The 24,245-nt window shown below is 48.1% G+C and overlaps 1 protein-coding gene across 2 annotated transcripts in view; it reads right to left on the bottom strand.

Annotated features, from left to right (window-relative positions):
* Positions 1-3,140: 3,140 nt before the first annotated feature.
* Positions 3,141-24,245, bottom strand: part of LOC144175857 (uncharacterized) — a 35,933-nt gene continuing 14,828 nt past the window's right edge. For both annotated transcript variants that reach the window (XM_077704878.1, XM_077704879.1), the window contains exons 3-5: positions 24,025-24,105; positions 21,662-21,739; positions 3,141-3,443 (exon numbers count right to left, since the gene is read on the bottom strand). In XM_077704878.1, the coding sequence (XP_077561004.1) occupies positions 3,366-3,443; positions 21,662-21,739; positions 24,025-24,105 (237 nt within the window). In that variant the 3' untranslated portion in view covers positions 3,141-3,365. The remainder of the gene's footprint in view (positions 3,444-21,661; positions 21,740-24,024; positions 24,106-24,245) is intronic.

Genomic DNA, 24,245 nt, shown 5'->3' with positions numbered 1-24,245 from the left:
TACGATAGCTTCTATTATGGCGTGATTGGCTCTCTGGCGGGGTCCGCTGACACGGCCTTGCCGATCGCTAGGCGAAGCGCTTCGCCGATCTCTTCCCTGATTTAGGTTACACGGGCGGCTGGGTTCCTCTTTAGCCATTTTATCACTTGCGGTACTGAGCAGTGACATTATCGCGGCAATATATTGATTCAGAATGTGTGCCAGGTGCCGGGAAGTTGCGCCGCTCGAAAGATAGAGTTCAGCGAAAACGACTTCACCGTCACTCGTGCTTAAGTGTGAAACACGGTGCGTGCTTGTAAAAATCTGGGTTCGTGAAGCGAGATTTTTTGCTCATTGCGGTGTCATAAAACGCTCAGTTATTGTTTTCTTTGACACCGACCTCACAAGCCGTCAGAATGGCAAGATCGACACGCCTGAAGTTATGGCGCAGGCTGCATTGCCGCGAAGTGTTCGGGCAGCGCCCAATGCCGGGGATGGTTACTATTCCAACGCGAGTAATAACTAGTGTACCTGAAGTGAAACTTAATGCCAAAGGCGAGGTGGCTAAATATAGAAACGTCACTTAAATTACGATTGGGTAAACATGCCCCTCGGGGATTGAAATGGGAGGATCTGGTGGTGCGCAACGGTCGTCACCTCATTTCGCACTTTTGCCGTGGCTCTACGCTGGTTGGTAAAACGCAGCCTGGAAGTAGAAAAATAATTTCAGCGTTCAACTGATGATACGAACACTTTGTGGTCACAACATTTTCAATTTGAAATTTTTATCCGCGCTCTCTGTCGTCTGGGCATACAGCCTCAATAAAATGTAAGTATACCTTATCAAGAGGTAGTGCAGCTCGTACCTTATGATACTCTGTTCAAAATAATCTTACTCTGAGGCAGTTTTAGTGTTTGTGCATGAAACTGACTAGAAAGTGCACTTTTCGGCCTGAGTTCCTACAAGTTTCATTTTTTGGGCATCTGTTTCACCTGTCTCACTCATGACGTAATCTCGCCTCCAATTTTCCTTTTCGATGTTTCGCGGCGTAAAAGAGCCCGTAACAAAGTGTCGTGACCAGAGCCGAATGAGCGCGAATGACACAAGCGGACCTGTGAGCTGCAGGTGTCAAAAAACACAACCAGTTGGCCAAAGTGGTGTCCAAAAAGTGGTGACCTGCCTCTCACCGTTGCCTGGATGTACGCCGGCCCTAAGGAGACACCGTAACTTTGTAATTCACCTTAAGGAAACATTTGGCCACACTTTTCCACCAAGGCAACACGTTTCGCTAAATAAAAACTGAAACAAAATTGAGTGATTATTGCCATAAGACAGCCTGTTTTGTAGTTCTCAAAAGTGAAGTTCACTTCTTATCAAAGATACATGCGCAACAAACATTTCTGATAGACATTATATTTCGTGTATTTATTATCGACTCAAATAAACGTTTTTCCCCTTCCTTCTCTTTCGTACCCTATTGTTCGTTTAACTGAAACGTAAACAAACTCCTCCAATCCCAGTTCACCCATGCAGATTTTCCCCTCAACTAATCCTCTTGCAGAAAAGTATATGAAAAGGAGATACCTGCCTCCCTCTTTTTCCGGGCTTTTTTTTTATTTTTGATCAACAATAGCTTCTGCCACACATGATACACATCTGCCCCAGCCATTGCCTTCTGCTCATATAAGCCAACTTGGATTAACGCTTTGGTGTCCCGCTAATGGCTGTACGACTGACTTTTGCGGAGTATTTGTTTGGCAACGTTATATTCGGTTATTATCAATAGCCCCTGCTTTCTTGCGGGTTAAGACCTACATAAATCATATCACACGAATATGTTGTTATAATAAGAGAAATTTGTGAAAGTGGTGGCACATCCAAGCATCCCTCCAAATTGACCATTCCTTGCAGAGGTATTGCTAGAACACATCGAAAGAAATTCTCTATCATTCTGAGGCTGCATATTAGCAGGAGCAAAAACTCATCGTTTCTCGCGTGTGCGATGCCTTTTATATCGCAGACGTACCTTTGTTAAAGGGGCGATGGAGATAGATATTGCTTCATTAAAAAGAGTGCTTTGTTCCGATAACAATGACAACAAATGTATCTCAAACCGTAAAATAGTGCAGAAATTAACTGAAACATGCGAACCAATGTTGACTCCGCAGTCACTTTCCCGCGATTTCTCTAGGACGTCACAGAATACAGTTCTTGCCGTTGCCGCCCGCCGGGCTAACCAACCCCCAAGACACATGGCTGGGCGATTGTAGTGGCGGCTGTAGTTCCGTGTGGCCATATCACTTGAATGCTAGCATGTAGATAATACACACCTATGTTTTTTTCTGGACCTCCTAATTGGCCAAAATTAACAAAAAAAAACTCCAGCGTTCGCTGCGTGCAATACCGGAACCACTATTTAGGTGTTCTGTAAGAACAACATAACGTGGTTTAGTGTTGCATTTCAACACGCCTCATACAAGCGTGACAAACGAAATACGATACAAGACGATAGTTCTACTCGTGACCCAATCTCTCTATGTGGGTATGCTTGGCTTGACGAACGTGCAAGCCGTATTGCTCAAAAAGACCCAAGACACTTGATTTTTAAAGCAAAGCTTTAGTACTTTCGTCCAGCCATTTCGCGGAGGATGCGCAAATGACCTTTTGACCGGAAACACACCCCCGCCGACACACCCCTCGAAGCGCATCGCATGATTCGCCGTGCCCGCTGTTGGCGCCTGCGGGCTCCGATAGTGGTCGCCACCACCGCTGCAGCCGCGGCAGCCAACCACCCCCGCCGCCTCTCCCATGCATTCGGCGCGGGGTCGCTTCGGGCAACGTGGCTCGTCTTGTGCCCGGCGGAGAGGAACGGTGCGTTCGCCATGAATTGACGCCGCGTTCGCCCCGGCGAACGCCATGTTCGCCCGTACTCCTTCTGTGAGCATTGCACGGAACCGAACGGCTTTGAGACGTGGTACGCAATACAGCTAAATCACTGGTTTAACCAAGCGAAACCAAGGCTCAACCAGACTAAGCCAAGCTTTTGCTTTGCATATCCAAGGTTGGCTGAGCTAAGCCGCAGCCATTTTTAGTTAATCTAAAGAACTGGGACAACAAACCTACTTCATGATTAACCGCACGACGTAAAAGAAAACAAACATTGCAGCGTAATAAGATAGGCGTGTTCCATAATTTGTGAAAGCGGTAGAAACTGACAACCTCGGCAAGAGACCTTAGTCGACCCCTCCCCAATGGGGAAGTTGGTGAACACTGCCATCTCCAATAGTGTCTGCGCAGGTTCCCCTTCGACCTTCTTTTGGTTGGACGGCGATGCTTGGAGGCAGTACGTGTGCGTCCGCGTGCTGCAGCGCTGCGTCTTCTTGTTTCATAGTGGAACGGCGAGGTAACCCCGACGTGCTTTGGCCTTACAGCACACCAAAGTGGCCAAGGCCAGCGTCACCAACTGAAACGGTAAAAGGAGAGTGAGGGATAAAACAGGTTTCTGTGTTATGCCTTTTCAAATTTAACAATGACTGCGAGACTGACAGGGTTTTAATATAGGTTAGGTGCATTAGAAAGACTGTTTCGTCGCGATAACAGTGATACCTCTCTTATCGCAGACTTCAAACAAATAATCCAGATAGCAAAGGAAACATATGAAGCAGTGGCGACTGCCCACCCACGTTTCGACGATTTCCGTAAAACGTCACATAATTTCGTTAGCGCGATGAATGGCCACATAATCGGCACTAATAATGTCACCGCCAAAACACATGACTGGGCGATTTTAGTGGGGCATCTGCTATCTGTTGATCGTATAACGTGAAGGCTGACGAGCAGGTAACGCACTGAAAACTGTCTTCAGTTCTGACCCATATTACTTCACTACTGCCCGTATTACGGCACTGCAGCGCGTTATGTCAGAGTTCTTCAATATGTCTTGCATTTCTTCGGAAGAAAAGACGTCTTTCGTGGCTGGAACGGAGCAGCGTTAGTCACTTAGTCACCGAAGGCTAGTTGTTTCAAATTATACAAAGTAGCATTCTGTCTTCGTGACCCCCGTAAAATGCCTGAGTTCGTGAATTCTATCAGGCAAGGTGGTGAATAAACAAGGATGCCAACAATCAAGAAAATAACACAGCACACACCGAACGGTCGCGTACGTGATACTAATAGAACACAGAAAGGCTATACTATCCCTTCCTAAAGAAGGCTGAAAGAAGCGCGAAAGCTTCCTGACATGAAAGCTGCGTCAAAAGTGCGCCAGAAATGCGCGTCCAGCCTCCGCTGATAGCGCGTCCAATCGATCGTCACACCTTTAAAGACCCAAATCGCAAACAAAGAATAAACCCATGTGACGGCTTTTCCGCACTAACTAAACGCTTCTACGAATGAACTGCAAATAAACCCATACGTGGTTAATGAGATAAAGGTGCACTATTGTACTCCTACATCAGAATCGTTGAGTGTATTTGCTTAACTAAACCCGTTCGTTTTTCGCGATTTTTGAGTAACCCTTTTGACACCATATAAGCTCGGTCTCATGCACGCGCCGTATGTCCGGAGATCTTATCAGAGCTTTTCGGTCGACCATGCAACCGGGATATGCGAGATTGCATTACGTTTTTGACAGGACGCCATCAGTACCACTAAGAAAGCCCTCGCTTTAATAAATATTTAAAGGGGCAGTACGAGCGCGTACACGAAACGCACTCCTCCGATTGCGTGCAAACCGTTTGAGCTCAGTATTTTGCGTTCGCGATTCAAACCGGGAGCCACACAGGCAGTTGGCCTCCATTTCTGTGGGGAAAGGCGGGGAATAGACGCCGACGCAGAATAGAAAATACATGGGACAAAATTTTCGATTCAGCGTCGAATATTTCTATTGAGCATACGAGGCTTATCGCTGTCCTAAGCATACGACCACTAAAGTAAGATTACAGCGATGCTTTGTGCGGTAGTTTACGATGTCACACTCAAACAATAGGAACGGGTATAAAGACGAATACCATATACGTGCGCCGCAGGGATGGAGTGTCTGCGGAACAAACACATTTAAAGGTCCTGAGAATTCCTTTCAATAAACATTTATTACTCCTCTTTCACTCATCCAATTATGCGCTGCAGGGCCGCCTAATTCCCACCTAGACTACGAAGCGGGAGCCTTATTGGATAGGTGCTGAGAAAGCTCCAATTGTATGTGTTACGCCCGAAAATGAGTGAAAGTCGGGCGAGTATAAAAAAAAGGCGCCGAAAAGGCGGCGACGCAGAATAGAAAATACACGGGACAATATTTTTTACTCCCCCGACTTTCCTTCATTTTTGGGCGTAACGCATAAAATTGGGGTTTTCTCAGTACCTATCCAAGTCTCACTCTAAACAGCCTAAGCGGGAGTTAGGCGGCCATACAGCGCATGATTGAATAAATGGAAAGACTGAAAGAAATTCTCAGGACCTTTTCATGCCTGTTCCGCTGGCACTCCATACCTGTGGCACACGCGTCTTGTATTTCTCTTTTTACCCCGCTGATTGTTTAGCGTGATATCGCAAACTGCCGTACAAGCATCGCCCCAATCTTAGTTTAGTGGTCGTCTGCTTAAGCTAGTGATAAGCCTCGTATGCCTCCTGTGAGTACGTGACGAATACAATGCAGTTTGCTTCCGCTGTGCTACACTTAACCATTAGGCCTCGAGAAGTCGAATATTTTCCAAACATAAAAATCTATGGTACAGTGACATTTCAACACGACAGGCCTAATTGTTTGTGCAGACCACGCACACCCCGTACTTTTGTGCTTATTTCCCCACAATCCTCTTCGTTCTCAAGCAACCAGCTCTGATATCAAAAAGTAAAGCATTGCCCTGAGAATTATCGGAAAGATTTTCTTTTTTTATTGTCACACTTTTCAGCCCTGTACATCTTTAACGACGCTTAGATTCCATTTTTTTTTCCTCCGTTTAATCGCTTCTGCCTGCCTTCCTTCGTATTTTCGTTACCTTGGCTGTATTTGGTTCTCCACTGTTCTTCACACATTTCATCTGTAGCCTTGTAGTCTTTTTAAGCCCCTGCGTGTCAACAATTTCATGAATAGGAACTTAAGACTCTAACTGTAAACCCTCGTGGATCCATTGGTAGTAACACCTCCTCATAATGTATTGCCGTGTGACTTCCTCGACCTGCAAACGATGTCTAGCCTATGTCTTCCAGCGCTGCTCCGTTTGTTGTTTTACTGTGCACGCCTAAAACCATACGGCATACCACTCCTTGGTTTACTTCTAGGCATGCTAGTGCGCCTTGATTTTTCACCAGCCTACTGTATACATGGCAAAACCCAGGTCCGGAACCATTATTCCTTTCCGAATTCCTCTCACCACTTGCTATTTGTTATACCTCCACCGACTCCTACGTTTCATTATAGCTACGTTTATCTTTCTATTAAATTAAACTGTTTATCGTGACTGGTTAAGTAGTTTTCCTCTTTATTTGTCCACACTTACAAATATTTACAATCCTATACCACCAGGTTAGGCAGTGGCGGCACACGCCAGGTATATAACCAATCTCCGTTTCCTCCATTCAACAGTGGACGGCGCGGTTGGACAGAGGACTCTGCAATCCAGCTTGACCTGGTGAAGAGGGCCCGCGCAGCCAGCCAGAGCCAGGGATCCCGGACTGAGGATCCCCTCCGCCGGGTACCTGCACCTCTTGTTAACGATTTCCTTCAATCTTCACTCTGGGTATTTCGTCACGCTGTATGGATGCTGCGGCAGTGCTAGTGCCATTTAAGACCATTATTTCCGACTTTTCATAGCTGAAGTCTAACCCGAGATGTGTGGCTTTTTGGCCACGAATATTTATGAGCAGTTGCATATCTCTCTGCCCGGCTCGGAAGAAAAACCCATACCAGACGCGTAATGTGAACGGGTAACGTGAACTGTCCAACTCCGGAACTTTTTCTTCTTCACCGATCTAAACACTCTTCCACGCATGCGCAGTCACGCTAAACCATTGATAACGCCTAAATTTCTAATTCTGCTATGTTCTGGCCTCTCAGTTGGCTATTTTGAATAACTGGGCTATTTTGCACGCCCCTTCGCATACGCTCGAGTTTTTGCCTCGTGGCACATCTTCCCGGGTAGATGATCCGGCCTTGCAGAAACCATCGGCACCTCAGCTGCGTTGCGAAACGCACACACACGTTCCAGCCAGGAATGCGCACTGGAAGATTTGCACAAAGTGCGCATTTTTTATTATGCGCCGTGTTACGACATCGCCTCGCTCGCAATTTGGTTACGACTACCGAAGCCTTCCGCCGACGCGGCGCTGCCCTCATCTAGCGGAACAGTTTCGGTTGAGTAGCAAAAACGTCCCCGCAGCGGCCCCACTTTGCGGCGGCGGCGTCTCACGACGCAGAGAATGCGCTGGTGGAGCGAGCCGCCAGACTCGAAAACGCGGAAAAAGATAATTTTTCTCCTGTCATTTGACGCGCAAACCTTGATGATTTTATTTCAGGCGGACAGCATCATTTAGGTCCACGAAACGTGATGAATGTCCTTTGTTAAAGGGGTCCTGAAATGCCTTCCGCCGATGCATGGATGTACATGTAACCAAATAAAGCAATGTATTAGCAATCTCCTCCTGCAAGAATTTCGTTAAAGCGATGAGTATTAGCTGAGAAATCGTAAGTCAAAAACTGCGAATTATCGTCGCGCCGTATTTCCTCCTCCTTTCAACTGTTTCTTCGCTGTTGGCCTCCCCTCCCATGATGCTCCGCTCCTCAGCGGTGACGTACTTCCGCTATTGCGCTCCCACAGACTGCCGTCTGCTACGGGCCAGCTCTTTCGGCTTTTTCATCTCTGTAGACACCATGGACACAGGCTGGAAAAGCGAACGAATGACCTGGCCGCATGTGTGCGGCCTTTCGCGGTGTACGTACACCTTTCGCGGTGTACGTAGCTGCAGGGCTGCAGTTGGTATCGGCGGCGAACTCGCAGCCGCGTGGGGAGAATCGTGCGCTCGTTCCCTTTGGTGCACCGCGCACTGTTTATCCAAAAAGCGCGGTCTCAGATGTGGCCCCGCTGGTGCCGGGTGTTATTTTGCGGTGGTTGTAATTCCTACTACCGGCGGCATATGAAAAAAGACATTTTCAACCGACACAGAACCCGTGCACAAAACGCGCCGGATCGGATCGCTTTATCAGCGGCGATGAACGTGAAGGCGAAGAGCAAACCAACGCTGCACTCGATCAGCGAGAACCCGTGTTCTGACAAGCTGCACCCATGTGTTGCATTCAACACTGACGGGAAAGCATTTGTTTGCACTTGTTTGGATAGTCGTAAAATGTCCAAACACTCCGGCACTCCGCTAGCAGATGAGCCGGCGAGACATTTCGGAAAACATTTGACAGATGGCGCCGTATGCATTAGTGTGTCGCTACGCAAAACTGATGAGACGCTCTACTAAAACTCCCATCGCGGTGTCACGTAGCGGGACGCAAAAATTTAGCGTTTAGCGTATGCAAAGGCCACAAACGCTGTACTAAAACTCTATTAGCAGCAAAATAGCGTGCGTATGTGAAACCGCTTGCGTTTACAAAGCTGCACGCCGAGCGCGTACGTTTCAAACCTAGTGACATCGTTTAAATACACTGGCAAGCACAGTGTAACGTAGTCAGATATCAACCGTATGCTCAGGCGGCAAGCAAGAGCTTGTTTTATGTGGGGCGGAGATTGCGCATAAAGGCTCGTTCGCACTTGCGACGAAAGCGAGTGAGAGCGGCAGGAATTCTGTCGCTTTGTCGCGCGACGATCGTTTTTGTCGAATGGTCGGGACAAATTTTGGTTGCGCGACAGAATTCTCGTCGCTTTCGCTCGCTTTCATCGCAAGCGGGAATGGAAAGTTCTGCCGCTGCCGTCTGCTACGCAGCTCGGAGGTAACCGCGCGATCTGCTCGGGCCGGATGAACGCGCACACTCCCGCACGGCAGCGCCCCAAGCGGCAGACGGCCGCGTACATCGTTCCCGGCGCCCGCCTGGAGCCCGCCCTCGGCACACTAGCCAGTATATTTCAGGCACTATAATGGAGGAAAGATTTTTAAGTGCGAATGCACTTTATAAGCGACCCCAAACCATCCACCGCCGGCGGCGCGGCGGCGGCGGCGTCCGCAGTGCTCCTCTATATTTAAAAATTCCCCCGCATTTCCCCGAGGGGGAGAATGTGAAAGTGCGAATGCACGGTTGTCGACCCGCTTGCGGCGCTTGCGCTCGGCCCCCGCAGCCCACCGCCTCGCCGCCTTCTCTTCCATCTCTTCCATCGGGTTTGTAGTATCACGTGTACACCACGCAGTTATCAAGCCGCTATAACGCCGCTGAGTCGCCAACGCACGCCGCTGACGACGTAGTTTGAATGCGTTTAAGATATAAGGCGCGTCACTAACACTGATATCAGCGTCGCGTCCGTGGCTTGGTCGGTAGAGCGTCGCGCTGTTGCCGCAAAGTCCTCGGATCGAAACCTGGCGCCGGATGCTGTTTTTTTTTTATATAGAGAGAGGAGGACTGCGGACGCCGCCGCCGCCGCCGGCGGTGGATGGTTTGGGGTCGCTTATAAAGTGCATTCGCACTTAAAAAAGAAACAGCATCCGGCGCCAGGTTTCGATCCGAGGACTTTGCGGCCGCAGCGCGACGCTCTACCGACCAAGCCACGGACGCGACGGTGATATCAGTGTTAGTGACGCGCCTTATATCTTTAACGCATTCAAACTACGTCGTCAGCGGCGTGCGTTGGCGACTCAGCGGCGTTATAGCGGCTTGATAACTGCGTGGTGTACACGTGATACTACAAACCCGATGGAAGAGATGGAAGAGAAGGCGGCGAGGCGGTGGGCTGCGGGGGCCGAGCGCAAGCGCCGCAAGCGGGCCGACAACCGTGCATTCGCACTTTCACATTCTCCCCCTCGGGGAAATGCGGGGGAATTTTTTTTTTGCTTCCGATGAACCTAGTTCTTTGCCCCTGTGTTTTTAAATACGTGAAGTGGTTAGCACGTCGTCCTCACGCAGCTCTGTATCGTCGTAGCATCGCTCATTGTCCGAACGAAGCTTGCAGCTAAGCCAATGCAGCGACCGAAGCTGTGTGTGTGTGTGTGTGTGCATCGCCTCCTGTGTGTTGTGGACGCGTTCGTTTCGCGATGAAATGCGACATTGTACTTCTGCGGGTGGATAGTGCTTCCCATGGTCTGGATTATCTTTCTCGAACGACGTACCACTCAACCTCGCATGTGGTATGTGCAGTGTGCCTGGCTAAAAGCCTTCTCGCTTGCGCGCCAGAGTTGTGACTTGCTGCTCGTCCCCGCAAACCGGGTGTGAGGTGAGTGCCGTATTTACGACGGGCAGGAGGAGGCAACTCATCGTCTGTCAATCGCGGTTCAGACTTGCAACGCATGTTGTGACGTTGCGTTCGTTCGAAACGCATCTCTGGATTGTTTTGAAGTTGAATAAAATGTACGCGTCAAACCCGGGCATTCGGCTCAGGGCGTTCTCTGCGATTGCACCAAAGAAGTGCCACGGGACTTTCTTTATGGTACGTACTCACGTAAGTTAAAATCCACGTCGTGTTATGGCCGTGTTGCATTCAATACAAACGGTTAAGCGTTTGTTTACACTTGTTTCGTTTGTCGTAAAATGTCAAAGCACTCCGGCACTCCGCTGGCAGATCAGCCGGCGAGCCGACGCTGAGCAGACGACTCATCTCTTTGCCGGAAGTGCGTGAAAAAGCCGCCCAATAGCAGGATGTCTAGCTCATGGCGAACATCTGGGAATCGATGATGTAGACATGTGAAGATGGCGGCGTCCAAAAACACGAAGGAAAGGGTGAGAAAAAAGCGACAAACTTTGCAACAAAAGTGTGAGCTTTCCGCTGCGCGTAAAAGAGTAATACTTGGCACAGGTGACGTTGGCGACCCAATCTAGCGATTGCGCTAGTTCATTTAGTGTGCTCAAAATGCCTTTCAGGGCCCCTTTAAGGGGACAGACAACCGATTTTTGTCAAGTATATTTTCTCTGTCCCAAATGAAAGCCAGCGTTTTATATAGCCCGGAAACCACAAGCAATTTATAAACAAATCGGCGGAAATAATTTTAATGTGGCACAAAACTTTCTTCACTCGGAAGGGTGGCGGTTCGTAGTGTAGAAACTTGACACTACAATGTTTGTCTCGGTCACGTGACCTGCAAACCTAGCAGCTACTCTGACTGCTGAAACCTTCATTCACTAATTGAAAACCTTTGAACACAAGTATTCGTATAAGTTTAAATTGCATAGGTATTTATTAACATTATTTTGAAAATTTTTAAGACAAGCCGCCCGCCACCGTCACAGTGTGGCTAGGCCTCCATGCCCAGAATCAACGGCAGCGTTCAGTAAACAGACCTATTGAAGGAGCTTTGACGATTCTGCCTGAGTCAGGGGCCGTTCCTCTGCCGAAATAATCCATTTCACTTTCCAAATACGCCAACGGCAGCTTAAAAAAACAGGACGCGCCCGGGGAGAATTGAATGCCGACCTCCACAACGTGAACCCAGATTTTACCTATTGTCCATCCCAACAAATGGCGTCCTCGTGCAAAATATACTAGTGAATTAAAAAAACACACATAAACGAATAAGAAAGCCTGCGATTCACACTTTTTTAGCTGGAGACAAGTTTTTAAATATCGCTTTTCATCTCGCATACAGAAAAAAAGTATGTTGCCGCGCTACTGCATGTCATGGCTGCCAGCATGATTTTTTGGAGGACACGTACGGCCCGCAGATCTAAAAATTTCGATTTAAAAAGGTATTGGGCGTTATGAGCAAAAACGCTTCTCGTTAAGGTGCTTTAACGGGTGCCCTTTCATTTGGGAGAGAGAACATACACTCGACAAAAATCTGTTGTCTGTCCCTTTAATGCTTCACATCTACACCCCTGCGGGGATCCGGTTTAGCAGACAGTAATGCCTACGTTAACTTGCGCACGAGCGTAGCATAAATCCATCAAGTGGTGGCTCCCACGCAGGGTGCATATACGACGATGTTACTCTTTTAGCCATGCTAATGACACAAGCGTGTTTTTTTTTTTTTTTGCTAAAATCTTAAGGTAGTTCAAACAGAGCCAATATGTGTGGATATGAACTTAGTGTCACTAAAGCGAACTTTGTCATCTTTAGAGCAAAAAAAAAACTTGTTGGAAGTTACTTTTCCCGAACATTCAAAGGAAACCCATCAACTCGTGCGACATCCGTAAAGCTTGTCCGAGTTATTTTCTCTGAGCACCTACTTCGGTCACACCACGTAGACATATGTCGGCAAACTCAGTCATTAGTGCACTCACACACCCCCCACTCACCACTCACGAGTGAGTGGTGAGTGAGCCTCACCGTCGTTTTGACCTGGTGAGTGCGAGTGCGAGTGAGTGCGAGCGCCACTCACGGTGAGCCCCGTTCGCCACTCGCGAGTGCGAGTTTCACTCGCGGCGAGCCACGCTCACTCAGCACTCGCGAGTGCGAGTGACGCTCGCGGCCGAGAGGAACTCACCACTCGTGAGTGCGAGTTCCACTCGGGTGGGCCCCGCTCAGCACTGGAGAGTGCGAAAGCCACTCGCGGTGAACCCCACTCACAACGCGCGAGTGTGAATTCCACTCGCGGTGAGCCCCACTCGCCACTCGCAAGTGCGAGTTCCACTCGTGGCGAGCCCCGCTCAGCACTCGCGAGTGCGAAAGTCAGTCGCGGTGAACCCCACTCACCACTCGCGAGTGCGATTTCCACTCACGGCGAGCCCCGCTAACCACTCATGAGTGGCGAGTGAACGCGCGCTTCTTGCGCGATGTGCGGGGCTTACTGCAGTGAGCATCACTCGCTGTTGGCATTCGTCGCAGGAGTCGCTTGCTGTGGTAATTGCTGCTGGCGATATCCACTCATACGCACAGCCACTAGTTTAATGAAACAACTGCATTTAGCTTAGGGAATATGTGGCTACTCCCCTTTATAATGAAGGCACCGTGGAATCAACTTTCCAGTGACCTGTGGATTTAGGAATACGATTTGGATGGACGTCTGATGCCACAATGCACTGATACTCTCACTGTCATGACTCATTGGGGCTGTTGCGCGCACTCTCGATGAATTATGTTTCTGGCTCGCAGCGTTTTGCGTTGGAATTAGTATCGGTAACGTCGTCGCAACAAAGCGATTGCACTTCCCTACAACTAAGCGCTGCGATGGAGGCATTAGGAAGCAGCGTGACCTAGACCCGTAGTACTTAGTGTACATAATTGGCCGGCTTGCTGCAGCTGTCAATAGGCCGGCTGTTCTGAAGCGCAAATTATGAGTGACCGTAATCGTCTGAAAAGGTATCGCAGATTTTCGCGGATTCGCGTATCAGGATGGCGAAATAGTTCGGATGGGCGAGTTGCGTGTTGTCGAAGCAGGAGCTCATTTTGGAGGCCTTGGCGTATTAAACGTATCCGTTTTTGCCATTACTTGTTACGGCGGCGCTCTGTTATGATGCTCGCTTCCACGCGGGCTTGGCGTCACACATCCTTCTACTGCAGTTACGGTGCGTGCCTTGAGGCATGTGATTTGCTGCTATCCGGGTGTCTGACACACCTGAAAACTTCACCGCTGGTGTTTTACTGCAAACTTCACCAAAACGTTTACGTTTCGTTATGTTGCGTGAATGTTGCATTGACTGATATACGCCGATGTGCGTACCTTTCGCAAGCAAACATAGTAAGGTCGCTTTGCATCACCTCACATAGTATTTGTCATGATGACTCGCCGACTGCACCCGTTCGTTGAGTGCCCTGTCTCCCTGTGAAGTTTGTGTATCCGTTCGTGCAGATTCACAAGAATCGTACGTTATGTCTCACTCCTCATTCGCCTTACCGAATCGCGGAGTTGGAATCGTTACTGTTGCGTGCATTTTGTGAAATATATATTTCATGTCTTGAGATCACGAAAAGTAAGATACTCGCTGTTCGCGCTGCTCTGTTGTTATCGACCGTCGTTTACCATTACGCTTTTGAATTTGCCCGCCCAAGTTGAAATTGGGACCTGGGCTCCCGCATTTTGCTTTTTTCATTCTGTCCGTTGACGGTCGCCAACCAGCTAGTTATGAAGGAGAAATTGCTTCTGCTGTTTTATTTTCGTATTGCGTTCTGGTCAGTCCAAACACTGCAGTCCCCGTCATGCTTGCTGCACTGATTCGCTGAAAAGGGCATCGCAGTCTAGTGTTCCTCATTTTTTTGTGTCCCGTATGTAGATCGTCGTCCGCGTGCCGATGGCGTGCAGACTAGCGGAGGGGTACTGTGACCCCTGTGGGGTGTGACGAATATAGTAAGCGTTCTCGGCAGTCGGATAGCGTAATTTGTGAGTGGGTGAGTGAGTGCATGAGTGCGTGCGTGAGTGCGTGTGCGTGTTCACGTGAGTGCGTCTGCGTGCATGCGTGCGTGCGCGCGTTCAAGTGCGTTGGTGTGTGCGTGCATGTACGTTTGTGTGCGTGCGCGCGCGTGTATGTGTGTGTTGCGTGGGTGTTCTTGCTTGTGTGCGTGCCTGCATGTGCGTGCGTGTGTGTGTCCGATTACTTAGCCTCTACGTTATTTCGTATAATCTTTCGAAGTGAACTTGTTTCGGTGCCCGGTGCGGGCGCATGACGGTGTAGTTTAGGATCAAGCTGCGGTTTTGCTCTGCGGCAGGTTGGCGCCGTTTAGAAAGGAGGACGGGAAGGGAGGCGGCCGCCAGGCAACTCGTCTCCATGAGTACGCCCGCGCTAAAGTCAGGCGGCGCCGATTTCGCGCAACCACGCGGCACCGCTTCTCTCCCTCGCCTCGTCTCCGCCAAGCACTCAAGGCCAAGCGCTTCAGTAGCGTTCCTCCGCCTTGCTTGCCATTTTCAATCTTTTTGTGGCAGTGTTTTGCTGGACACTCTTGCACTGCGCCCTTTTCACCTGGGATTACTCTTGAAATATTCTATTTGGAGGGTTGTCCAGAGCGGATTGACTGCGCAGTTTTAGAGGCTCGGATAGCGCGCTTCGAGATAGGAATATTTGCGTGCGCAAGCCAGTATTTTGACAGATGGCAATAGCTTTTCTAAGCTTTTATTCCGAACTGGACTATTTCTTTTATGTTTGCCACCACTGTCAAAATTTTCAGTGTCTTTTTTTTCTTTGGTAGAATCTGAGCGAAATAGCGTAGACAATAATAAAAAGTTATCATGAATGGCTTCTTGCAAATTTGCGGGAGTTTGTTCATTTCGTGAAGGAGTCCAGCGACGATTACCGCTTTGAAAGTGACATATCAAGACATGTGCTTGCGCGAATACATACTTGGGAAAAATTGAGACCGCATTCCTGAGAAAGGTAAATTTTAGGTCAAATCAGTATGTATTTCATGCCCGAAAATATTTGTAGGGCCGACAGCAAAAACGACGAATGCCGCCCATAACAAAATCGTCGTATTAGTACTTGTTAAAACCACAACCTACTTTAACGTCGACACAAGCAAAGTGCCGAAAAATAAAATCACGGCCTATTGATGACCACGGGAGATAAGACGTGACAGATAGGACGTGACGCATCTTTTGTTGACCAAATATCTGCACAACCAATATGAACTGCTAAACAGGCTAGATAAATGAAGGCTGTCTTACCTTCTTTGAATGTATTTCATATCTTTATTTCGAACGGCTACACAGTTTATTGAACGAAGGGCATTTTAGAGAAAAGAAGTAAAAACGTATACAAAACATGAGAACAGACACATAGATATACACACGAAAAGTAATCCGGAACGCAAAGTTATCGCCCTCAAAACTCACCACGTTTATTTACTTATTTATTTATTTACAGTGTCCCTAAATGCCCTCGCAAAAGCGTATGTTATACACTCTTAGTCAATTCCTGGTTATCCGACCCGCATGCAGGCGGGCTGCTGCGTCAATTTAAAGTCGCTGATAAAGCGGCGGTTCAGGCGGCCTCGAGCGCAAGCAGCCCGCCAAAGACGCGGCCCGGAGTTTAGGCGGCCCTCTTGAGGGCCGCCTAACCAGAGGGCCACCTAAACCCCGGGCCGTGTGTTTGGCGGGCCGCTGGCCGTAAGCTTCCCGCTTTAATTCTCGTAATACAGATTTTTTTCATTTGGATCAAGTTGGTAGCAGTTGATGATTGTTTTGGGGCATCCCTCATAGCCAATGTGAAGCTTATCTCTTAAAACATCCAATTTTTTTCTCGCTTCACGTAACATAGTGGTGTCGGTGTTAATAAGGCCGCATTGAAGGTCTCCGCAAAATGGAACGATTCATGTGGTTTACAATACAGGAGAAGTTTAAACTTCCGTGCTGTAAAAAAACAAAGTCAGTTGGAATGTGAATTAGCGGTGGTTGTGACTGAGCGTGAGTGGGTGATGGGAGTGGAGAGTGCGTGTGAGTGAAGGAAGCGAGTGGTGATTGCGAGTGAGTGTGAGTGGCCATTGCAAGTGGTGAGTGCGAGTGCGAGGGAGTGTAAGCGGCGAATTCGAGTGGTGAGGGTGAGCGCGAGTGAGTGCGAGTGGTGACGATGAGTGGTGAGCGTGAGCGCGAGTGAGTGCGAGTGGTGAGAACGAGTGGCGAGCATGAGCGGCAGTGAGTGCGAGTTGTGAGCGTGAGCGGGAGTGAGTGCGAGTAGTGAGGATGGTGGGGTGAGCGTGAGCGCGAGTGAGTGCGAGTTGTGAGAGCAGAGTTGAGAGCATGAACGTGAGTGGGTGCGAGTGGTGGGGACGAGTGGAGAGCGTGAGCACTAGTGAGTTGGAGCAGTAAGGGCGTTGTGGCGAGCGTGAGTGCGAGTGAGTGCGCGTGGTGAGGGCGGAGTGACGAGTGCGAATGCGAGTGAGTGTGTTAGGATAAATATATTTTTTGAGTGAGTGTGAGCAAGTGGCCTCCAGTTTTGCCTAGCTATGCACGTAGATTACATGCCTGCCAAAATGAACCCTTCAATCAGTATGGAACTTTTTTGCCGGTCAAGATGCAACTGCAACTATTCTCGTCACTGTTTATTTCCTCTTGCCCTACGCATTAGTTGTCTGGGAGGCGACAATTACAACTCAAACAAAATTTCTTACGGTACAAAAGAAATCACTCCGTGTGATTGAAAACGTGTCGTATAATGAGATGACCTGAGGACTTTTTCATAGACACTGCTTGCTCACGATACAATAAACTTACACAACGAAATTAGCCGTGTAATTATATGATCAAATAAAAGTTGGGCTCGCGGAGTTCGAAAAGAAATGCTTGAGCAAGCACTCCGTTTATCATTCCCGCTGCCCAGGATACCAACTTTCTAGAGCTCGTAACTATTATGGTTCTAAGACTTTAACATTTAAAATATTGTACATCGACCAGATATAGGGGAAATCCCCTAAATCCGTAGCCGTATCCCGTAAATCCGTAGCTGTAGCCGTATGGCGGCATTCAGGTGAATGTCGAATGTTCCTTCGCAAAATACTGTACACTTTAAATTCCTTATTTTTCGCTAGCTAAACAAAACATATCAAATCAAAAATTCAAAAAAATGTATTCAGAAGGTGCTAGCGTATGAAAACAAACGAATAGAACGATCAATATCGCAATTATCTTGAGAGAGAGAGATACAGATAGAGAGAGAGAGAGAGAGAGAGAAATTTTATTGCTTCAAGGGCTAATTCGGGGGACGGGTGGTGACCGAGGGAGAAAGGCCCCCGGTGACTTTGGCAGCCCGAGCGACGATGGCTTCTTGCACCGCCGAATCCGAGCTGCCCAACGCCCTCGACGTGTGCTCACTGTCTCGATATGGGGCAATGGGTTGTGGGGGCACACGATCCATTTCCCTGATATCAATTAACTTGAAATGCATACTGCCTCTGAGTTGTACCATTTCTTTTTTTCTGTACTTGTACCTCGCCTTGTAATTTAATTTTGCGTCCAGGTTTTCAAGCATATTATGTGCAGAAGCTTTAGTTCCATTTTCATTAGTTTCGGTTTTCTCTACCATCCCTTACACCTCCTTCACAGTGTATTTTTTCATCATTCTATTTTTGTAGCGGTCTTCCGTCTTAATATTTTTTTTACTTCGATTTTCGAAAGGATAGGTCTATGAATTCGGAGGTTAGGGAGGGTCGGTCTCCGTCAGGTGCTCCAACGCCTTTTGGCCTTCGTGTTTCGCCGTTTTGCGTTTTCATGTAAAATCGGAATAAACCTGATGATGCTTATTTACACTATGTTATATGTATGTGAAAGTACACTTTCTTTGTGTGAAAACGAATGCGTGCGTGAGAGTTAAAAATGTGTACAGCAGTGCCCCCGCTACAGTGCATATTTCTGCTGTGCTTTTGCCTTCCAAATGGGTGAAGGCTTTCGATAGCCTTTTCGCCTTGTGCGGCTTTCAAACCACATTGTAAGTATGTACATAGAGTATGTTGGTTGCATGTATGCATAGGGCTTCCTGTATGTGCACTAATCTTATCTTATTCCTTCCTAGCTATGTAAATACGTTTCGAGGGAGATGCGTCACGTTGGGGATGTGGGCTCGTCTCCCATTCGGGAGTTTCTGGGTTCGTCTCTCATCCGGACTCAAATTTCCTTTTTTTTTTCAACCCAGTTACTTCACTTTTAAATTTTTTTGCACCGTCGGCCATGTGTATGTATGTCTCAGGGTCGCCAGAAGTTGGGCCTGCAGAGTCCCCTCATATTAAGTGCGAATGCACTTCTTAAGCGAGCCTGAAGCGTCCGCCGCCGTCCGCATAGCAACAGCTGCGGGTGCGCGCGCACGTCGTCTTCCTTGGCAACGGGGGGAGATGGGCGCGCGCTGCCTGGCCGCTGACATGGCACATACCCACGTGGGGGATTGGCCAGGAATCTCCTCGTCTTCCTTGGCAACGGGGGGAGATGGGCGCGCGCTGCCTGGCCGCTGACATGGCACATACCCACGTGGGGGATTGGCCAAGAATCGGGCGTGAGAAGGGCTAATGCACCCGCTTAAAGGAGTACTGACACGAAATTTCAAAGCTGAGATCCGCTCTAGCAATCAAGTACAACGACAACACAAATAGGTGTCTGTGAATACATGCATCTTTCTTTCTTTGTAGTTGTGTGTGTGTGTGTGTGTGATCTCTCTTTCGCGAACATTACCGAACCGCGCAAATTCAACTCGTGCATTCGCACTTTCACATTCTTCCCCTCGGGGAAATGCGGGGAATTTTTTTTCACATTAGGATGGCATTGAAACGGATCGCCTTTAAAAAGACGTTTATGATACGAAGTACCATAAGCTTCGATTGAAATGAGTACCCCGAAGGCACACACTTAACTTTCTTGCATTCTGGTCCTCTCCAAAGTTGTGAAACGTTTTGAAAGGTGGTCACACCTGTATTTTGTTGTACTAACGCCGTTTTACACATAGAAAAGGGTAGTGAAATAATGAACACCCTTCCTGGTGGGTGTTGAAAGGGTGTAGAACAGGTGTTTGGTATTTAATAAAATTCCATGACTTACCGACCATAAGAACTAGAGCACTTTTCCCACTCTTCATAACGATTAAAAAGTTTCTGCAAATCTGCATGCTGACTTGTATATGCTGATATTAAAATGTCTGATTGAAAAATTAGCGCGAAAATATTTTATTTATGCAACAAGCCCGCCGAATTTAACAAATGACTTCCCTGAGCTTGCAATAAAAGCAAGGATAGGAGACGCGCTTCTAAGGTAAGGTAAGTATGCACAGTCGACTCTTTATAATTTGAAGTCACTTAATTGGAATTTTCTTGTAGTTTTTGACCATAGTATGATGTGCTGCTGGTCGCGACAATTTTACATGCAATTCAATAGAATAAATTGTTCTAAAACTCAAAGTGTTAGTTATTTCGAGTAAAAAGCATCCAGGTGGCCGTCCGTTGTAGATAAAATTTCAAAACATTTTTCAAGTGCCAAAGCAGCGCCGTGCTCTTCTGTACTGATGTCGGCGCAATCGCAACTGAGGCAGCGTGGAGTTGATAAAGCGGCAAGCAAGTTGAGACCCGCGCCGGCGTATGGATCGCTCTTTTAAAGTTCTCAGCTTTTTTTGTTGTTGCGCCCAGCGCCATGTAAGCAGCTTGTGTGGAGATAACACTTCATGTATTGATTTTAAGGATAAGTCAAGTATCATGGTGACCCGCGTCGTACGCTCGACCTGGGGACGGAAGTGAAGATTGCGAACAGAATCGAGACGGGGAGCGTGTTGCGGAGGCCGTATGCCAGCCACTCTTTCGTCGTCGTCGTCATCGTCGGTGGTGGGCCATGGAGCAATGGGGCATTGTTCGCCATGTCCCGTAACAACACCCGCTTTCAAGCGTAACCGTCCAAGTCGATGCCGCAGTAAATGGGTGGATGCGGTGAAAATGCGAATGAGAGAGAGGGGAATAAAGAGTGGAAAAGTTCTTGTCGCCCCGGATGATGATCGACAGTTCGGTCAGCAGCAGTTTAGAATAGCGACGCTCGCCGGTGCAACAAAGGCGCGTCCAAAGCCCTAGCAGTCACGCAGGATAACTGAGCAGAGGATCGGCATCGTCGTCTTGTTGGGTCGCGGCTGCTCATGTCGGCAGGTCTCGGCGGGTCATTGGCTGGGGATGGTCACTGGCAATACGGGGCTGGGGATGGTCACCTCTGGCTTACCGGGGCTGGGGCCGGCCAAAGTGATCCGAGAGGTTCGGAGTGATCATTGCAGGAGGCGAGAACGGACGGGTCTGGTGGCTAGGATGGAGATAGACCACTCAGCTCCACCAAAATGTTATGTAGCGGCAGACTGATAAGGCGATCCATGGTAGATGGGAAGTGGCCTATTTGCAAAGAGATGAGATGGAAGTATTTGCAGTATGAATAAGGCGGCCATGACAGAGCACGTGCAGGCCGCATACCAGCCACTCTCTCGTCGTCATCGTAGATGGTGAGCCATGGCGCCATGGGGCATTGTCCGCTATCTCCCGTGACAATAGTTTACTGCACGCTCATCCAATCCCCAAGGCCACGGGTAGCCGCGCTGACCAAACCCTTATTGTAGGGTGTTACGCAGCCTCACACCCTTATTTTAGGGCGTTCACAAGCCCACTCTTCTTAAGTCCTTACAGCACCATTTTTTAGCCAAACCACCTTTCAAAGGTGCGTGCCATGGGGTAAGATTTTTACGCCATTTTCGGCGAATGAGGATTTGAAAAATTTTTTAAGGCACGCTACCGAATTCAGTCCACAACAAAACCAGCGCTGCTCTTCGCGTTCTTTCTGTGATCTGTTCTTGTGGCCTGCGTTTTTGTCTCCATGCTGTTCTGTCGCTGTGCTGTTATGCCACGGAGTTGTAACGTCGTGGTGCTGTTTGGCTTTTCTCTGTTTTGTCGCTTGCTATTCGGTGTCCTTATGTCGCATCCTGACTTAATTACGTGCTCTTCTGTCAGTGCTCTTTTGTCTCGTGTTGTTTTGTCCCGGTGCCATACATAAAAAACAAGGGACAATTTCGCGTCTACTTCTTGAAGTTTTGGGAAGCATCACAGTGCCGTCGACAGCTTATATGTCACTGCAGCTACTTGAATACGAGACGTGCTATACATGAGACGAATCAATTTTAGTTTCAGAATTAAGGCACGATTCAACGACTAGCAAAGGCGTTAAGTGTGAACTCACCAAAACGAAGACAGCCAGCGCCTGCACCAGGATGCTCCAGTGGCGCCGGTTTTCCACATCGAAGCTCTTCGTGCACACCTGTCGGGTAAAGCAGTATTACTCCACCAACAGCGCAGACCGCAAATTTGGTCTCTTATATGCGGTTCTTGGATACATATTTCCGCGTTGTCACAATGATAGTAATCTCATGCATTTGGAGTTACTTTGGGAAGCACGTGCGTACTTTATTGGTCCTTTAATTTATATATTGCTAAGTTAACAGACCCTTAAGGAAGGTGCCAGTCAATGAAAATCTTCACTCTTCGGAAGTGCCGCTGACAGTTGGCGCTTTACGAAGTAGCTTTACGTAAATCTCGAGTCAGCCTAAAAGCTGTCATAGCAGGAAAACAGAAAGCTAGAGAGCCACTGGTGGGCCTTTATAATGCATGAGCAACATTTCTTTCCAGGGTAAAATCGAGGCTCGACCCGATGCGCGCGCCCTGCTCCGGCGTTGTATGCCCGCAACTTCGCGCTTCTCGCACGCCCCTCACACATCGCGCCAACCATGCTTAGTGTTCTCACCGCTTGGTGGTCCAATTTGCTGGCTTTAGCAGCAGCGTTGGCTGCCCGTCACTCCTTTTGTTGTCCACAGTATCGGCTTTTCGTCACCGTTAATCTCCCTCCACCCTCTTTTGCGTTTACTCGGATCTGCGCTGGCTGCTCACTTCATTTTACAAGTATACTAGCGGTGACGGGACGCGCTTAGACGCTTCGTAACGGGCGCGTCAGAGCTGGGAGGGGGCGAGCCGGAACCGCTTCGACTTGTCACCTCCATAGAAATTTAGATCGACAGAGTTGTGGACGCAGCGCCACCCCAGCTAATGCCGGATCGACTGACGTCAACGCTCTTTGTATGCGCTCTGTCGTTTTCTGTTTTTCTGCCGCTCTCTCTCCTCGGATTGCCAACGCGCCCCTTCTGTTGTTCACGCAATAAAACTGCTCACACTATGGGACTAGGAGTAAGCCCCATGAATTAGGAAACTATTTTGTATGCAGGATATTTGTCCGCAAATTCCTGCAGACCATTCAGCGTGGCAGGCCATGCGATGTAACGGGCAGACAGCCCGTGGAACACGCCAAATACAGAATATTGTCCTATTCAACTGCAGTGGAAATAACTGAAAATATACAGTTTTATTGATCTTCCGCCGAATTATTGCGCGTATGGTGGCCCGAACCCCACCCACTGTGCGAAATACATTGTACATGCATTCACACACGCGGAAATCACAAGGATTCGTGGCGTCACCCGGAATTTGTGGCGCTTTAAGGCAATGATATTTTAACGAAGTACTTGTCGTGACTGCATTGAGCTGAGAAAAAGCTCATTTGACTTAGGCGTCTTAACACTTAACATTCGCCCGCTAACAATAAGCGGCGCTCCATCGGTGCGATATACTGGGGCATTTATTCAGATAAAAGTTGTTTGTAAGCGCGCGTAGACTCCTTTATTGCGGAACTGAACTTTAACACGTTGTATTATGTCGGCAACTACACATGAACGCCTGCAAACAAATCAAGCTGACAACTACAAATGTGTAAGCCTGCTTAGGCAACCTCTTTCCAATGCATGTCCGTTTGAACGCCTGGCCCGATTCGCTCCATTTATATAAGCGGGTTCACACCCGGTATATATGAAATTTATGCTATGAGAACTTAGTTATGATTATGACCAATGACTATTTCCTGATTACGAAATACGGCTGTGAGCTGACATGATGCGTTCCACACGTATGCAAGTTATCATATGAGGCCTAGTTGACATTGTGTTATGAAAAATTTGTTATGATTACTTACGGATGTAGAATCAGTTATGGTATATTCATATTACTGTTCGTTATGGCTATTACGTGTGACTGGCCCGATGCGCCCCATAGGAACACATAGTTGTCATATGGGGTGTACGATATTGATGTTATCGGTACTGAGTTTGAATGTTACTGCAAACATAAGTTATCCAATTGAATCAGTTCCGAAAACTGTTCACAGCGCGTCGGATGTGTCCATGCGTGTGTGGGGATGAGCGGCTGGAAAGAACACAAATGTCCTATACGATATACTGCCGCTTTGGAATTTCTGCGATTCTTTTTAGAAAAATCAACCAAACTAAAAATATTTCTGCTTCAGGAAGAGTGACCCGAACAAATCGCCCATAACCATTTACGAAGTGTTCACCATTTTTGAAGATGTTGCCGAGGTAATGTGATTTTTAGCACTCGAATTTCGGTACCAAAGTAATTAGTGGTGCAAGAAAAAAACCTCCAGAAGTTTCCCTACGTTGGTACCCACTGGAAAAAAATTGGCCGCATGCAACACACACGCACCCTATCCTTGACGCAGGCTTCCAACTGCAACGCCAGGTACACGACCAACGCTGCAGTCACCGCCGACACCACGGACACGTACTGCAAAAAGATGAAAAAGAAATTTTGTAAACACAGACACAAAGACTTGAAAAATTTCTTGTATGGATAGTTGTACTTCACCGTGGTAGGCACTTGTATTCAAGAACGTGCGCATGCGTCGAGTTCTTTCGCCTCACAAC

This window comes from Haemaphysalis longicornis, unplaced genomic scaffold, assembly GCF_048455015.1.
Source record: "Haemaphysalis longicornis isolate Haplotype H1 unplaced genomic scaffold, Haemaphysalis longicornis Haplotype H1 scaffold_3, whole genome shotgun sequence".
NCBI classification, from domain to species: domain Eukaryota; kingdom Metazoa; phylum Arthropoda; class Arachnida; order Ixodida; family Ixodidae; genus Haemaphysalis; species Haemaphysalis longicornis.
This window is presented reverse-complemented; position numbering and strand designations above follow the sequence as displayed.